Source organism: Callionymus lyra, chromosome 12 (genome assembly GCF_982586985.1).
Source record: "Callionymus lyra chromosome 12, fCalLyr1.hap1.1, whole genome shotgun sequence".
Lineage (NCBI taxonomy): Eukaryota > Metazoa > Chordata > Actinopteri > Syngnathiformes > Callionymidae > Callionymus > Callionymus lyra.
Genome location: NC_141829.1, coordinates 7,948,339 through 7,952,203, shown reverse-complemented (window position 1 = coordinate 7,952,203; position 3,865 = coordinate 7,948,339). Strand labels below are relative to the sequence as shown.

The 3,865-nt window shown below is 41.7% G+C and overlaps 1 protein-coding gene across 1 annotated transcript; it reads right to left on the bottom strand.

Annotated features, from left to right (window-relative positions):
* Positions 1 to 1,145: 1,145 nt before the first annotated feature.
* olig2 (oligodendrocyte lineage transcription factor 2) lies at positions 1,146 to 2,437 on the bottom strand. Its single transcript, XM_087804037.1, has 2 exons — positions 2,405 to 2,437; positions 1,146 to 2,297 (listed from the first exon to the last, which is right to left on the bottom strand). Exon 2 carries the CDS (start codon positions 2,277 to 2,279, stop codon positions 1,482 to 1,484), a length of 798 nt encoding a protein of 265 aa, XP_087660163.1. The 5' UTR covers positions 2,280 to 2,297; positions 2,405 to 2,437; the 3' UTR covers positions 1,146 to 1,481.
* Positions 2,438 to 3,865: the final 1,428 nt, after the last annotated feature.

The following is a 3,865-nucleotide window of genomic DNA, read 5'->3' as shown; positions in this document are numbered from 1 at the left end:
ATTGGTGCTAAAAAATAATTGAAAACATAAAAATGTTATTTTCTTAATGTTAGACTCAGATTCATTCGAAGAAAATAAGAATATTTATTGTTTTAATCATCTATAATTATTGATTACTCTGCATAGTAACCACGGCAATGAAAACACAATCATAAAAGTCATTTCAATAACCATTAGGGATGGAGAATTTATTTTACTAAAGGCTTTTATCCAGAATTATTGAAATTAATTGAGAAAAACCATGAAACATATGAAAAATAATATATATTTTTAAATATAACAAACACATCATGTATTTTTGGTCAGTAAATTATCCAAATGTTCTTTATTTCATTATAATCTCAGGGTCCAAAAATATCGACTCTTTGTTACCAAATTGAATAGCTGAGCTCTGAGCAGCTTTTAGAAAGATTTATCTCTAACCTCTGTTATTAAATAGACAAATCCGCATTAAGAATTGTATTATTTCTACTTGTTTCAGGTATTTATTGAAAAATTGTCAAATTGCTGAAACGTTTGAATTTCTATTTATTTTTAGTGGTTGATTTACACGTATTTCGCTTTATTTTAAATGTGAAATCCAATCTCAGAAAACTACTTCGAGCATTAATTCATGTAATTCTCACCATTAAAACACATTTTTAAATCATTAATCAGGCAACATTCATTGAAAAACCGATTAACCTTTTTTTTTTTAAATAATAATAATATCTACTTGGTGCAGAATTAATTCTGATTATAAGAAATGTTAAGTTGGTCATTATTGGTTTGATATATTCATTTCTAATGCAATTTTTTGATGAATGTTTTTTATCTACAAATATATACATTACATTATTTTTTTTATTTTTTCCCGCCTATTTCCTAAATACATATTATTAAAAGAATACAAGTCAAATATACTTAATATCGTTTAACGTATCGTTTAAAAGAAAGTACATTTTAATCCAAAAAAAAAAAAAAATCAGGGTTTTGTCAATAATAAAGTAAGTAAGTAATTTTTATTTGTATAGCGCTTTTCCAGACCAGGGTCACAAAGCGCTTAAAACGATCAAAACAATATTCAATAAAGTATATACTTTAAAGGGCAAGATAAAACTGATAACACAACCGGTCATAATTGTGTTCAAAAACACACAAAAAACTTTGTTTCAATGAAGCGTCTTTATTATTCAGCGCTCGACAGGGTCATTTCAATTCTGCAAATAGTCAATAAATATCTTCTTTTTTTTTCCATATAAGAAAGACAGGAGAGAAGTCTGTGGGGTGAACAGGTGTCGAGGATGAAGCAGGTGCAACATGAGTCTTCATGAGTCTTCGCTCTAATATATAAATCTATTTGGTCGATCATCTACATATATACAGGACACAAGGTGTTTTTTTAGGGGGTACTTCGTCACTACAGCAAAAACACTCCCGCGGTTCCGTCAACGGACTCGGATAAATTAAACAAAAGAGTTCGTGAGAAAGTTCCGTGAGAGTCACTTGGAGTCCCCGGTCAGTCTGGACATGGACACGGAGCTCATGTGCGGCGGCGGGACCTGGCACATGCTGCACGGGCAAGGCATCCCGGTGCCGACGCCCCAGTGGTGGAAGCTGCTGCCCAGGGGCCCCGCGGGGGCCGAGGGCGCTTTCAGGAGTCCGTGGTGGGGCCGGACCGAGGTCACGGCGGAGATCCCGGGCGCGGACAGCGACGCGCTGGAGACCGGCGGAGGCGGCAGCAGAGGGTGGTGCACCGCAGGATGCGCCGGAGCCGGGTGACCCGGCACCGGGCCGGCGTGCGCCATGGTGCCACAGGCCGACGGGTGGAACCCGCTGTGGTGCCCGGAGCCGTAGATCTCGCTGACCAGCCGCTTCATCTCCTCCAGAGAGTTGCTCAGCATCAGGATGTAGTTTCTGGCCAGCAGCAGCGTGGCGATCTTGGACAGCTTGCGCACGGAGGGCCCGTGCGCGTACGGCATGACCTCCCGCAGGCCGTCCATGGCCACGTTCAGGTCGTGCATGCGCTTGCGCTCGCGGCTGTTGATCTTGAGGCGGATGGTCTGGAGCTCGTTCTCGGACAGGAGCTTGCGGTCCTTCTTGGAGAGCATGCGCAGCGAGAGCTCGTCGTCGATGCCGTGGAGCCCGTGCAGGGCGGCCAGCTCCGAGGAGGAGTCGCTCTGCGTGGAGGACACGGTGCCGGAGAAGCCGTGCACCGACTTCTTCAGGGTGGACAGGAAGATGTCGTCCACCTCGGGCGAGGAGGGTCTGCTGGACACTCGGCTCGTGTCTGAATCCATGAGTCCAACTTAGAAGTTCTGGAATGAAAAAAAAACAACAACTTTAGAAAAGTTTTCTCTTGATACAAAATAAATCAACTTAATGTAAATGATCTTTAAGTTATTTATTTTTTTTAAAGACTTACCAAAAGATAAGATTGAAATCCACTTGTTAGTCCAAATGTTCTCTGACAGTCCATTTGGAGCGACGCTGCGCCAGACCGCGCTTTTATACGCGCGCTCCCCGGAGCTTGAGGCCCTCGGCTCCGGGGGGACAACGCGCCCCACTGTCCGGGCCTGCTGCCGGCGACCAATCAGAGAGCAGGAGGGGAGGCGAGAGGAGGGAGACAAAGGGGGGGAGAGAGAGAGAGAGAGAGAGAGAGGGAAGGAGGGAGGAGTGACGTGTCATTATACAGACAGACGCGCGTTAATATCGAGTGAAATCGCTCCTACATATTGGCGCCTTCTTGTAAAAATATTGGGCGTTGATCTGATGCTATTACCCGGGATAAATAAATCTCACCCGGGCCTTTTTCTAAGGGAAAACACAATTTAAAGCCATAATAAATTATTTAAAACAACAATAACGAAGGCTTGACCACATTTTTTAATAGATATGCAAGTAACGAATAATATTTAAAAAATATATATAAATAAAAAAATGTTGGTCATAATATTGTGATTTATGGTCAACAAGATGTTGCGTTAAATACATATTATCAGCCTCGAAAAAGTTTTTAAAATAAAGTTACAGTTACTTTAAAGTTAAAGTACAGTTTAGCCACCTGGAAAAAACGTCCTTATATTCCTCTGAATTTTAAATAAAAAATATAAATAACTAATAAAAAAATAAAATTAAACTTGTAATTATAATTACAAAGATCATTATTGTTATAATGTTAATGTCATTTAATTCTTTTTTATGTTTACAAACTAGTCAAGGACGTCCTTTCATAATAATAACTCCTTGGATTAAGTTGACTGTAGTCACTCGTTTAACTAGTCGGTTCTGATCGGTCGGTTAGTAACAGTTATTCCAGACCATAACTAATAACTAATAGGTTTTCTTCCGGCGGGGGTCGAACCAGCAGCTGCAGTCAAAGTGCATCTTTAACGTTAATTAATGAGGTGTGTCAAATTGTTTTTAACGGTTATGATCCGCTCTGTGTGCGTGCGTGTGTGTCTCTGAGTGTGTGTGTGTGTGTGTATGTGTGTGTGTGCTGCCGAGCCTCTTGTTGGACATATGGACCGCGCACTGGCCTCGGGTTCTCGAACCTTAAACGGTTGTGACAGCAGCTTTGTGGTCCAGATATGACGAGTGGTCGTGTGCAGCCACACACTAATTGCCTCTATATATACATATATATGTGTGTGTGTGTGTGTGTGTGTGTGTGTGTGTGTGTGTGTGTGTGTGTGTGTGTGTGTGTGTGTGTGTGTGTGTGTGTGTGTGTGTGTGTGTGTGTGTGTGTGTGTGTGTGTGTGTGTGTGTGTGTGTGTGTGTGTGTGTGTGTGTGTGTGTGTTTTCACGAGGTCTCATGAACGTGTGGGCAGGACTGGACACGACCAGCAGGAGTCGACACTGCAGTCTCCGTTCATACATTTTGGGG

Bases quoted from the DNA above. Each gene is read 5' to 3' on its own strand.
- olig2 (XM_087804037.1), bottom strand. From the start codon at position 2,279: ATGGATTCAGACACGAGCCGAGTGTCCAGCAGACCCTCCTCGCCCGAG.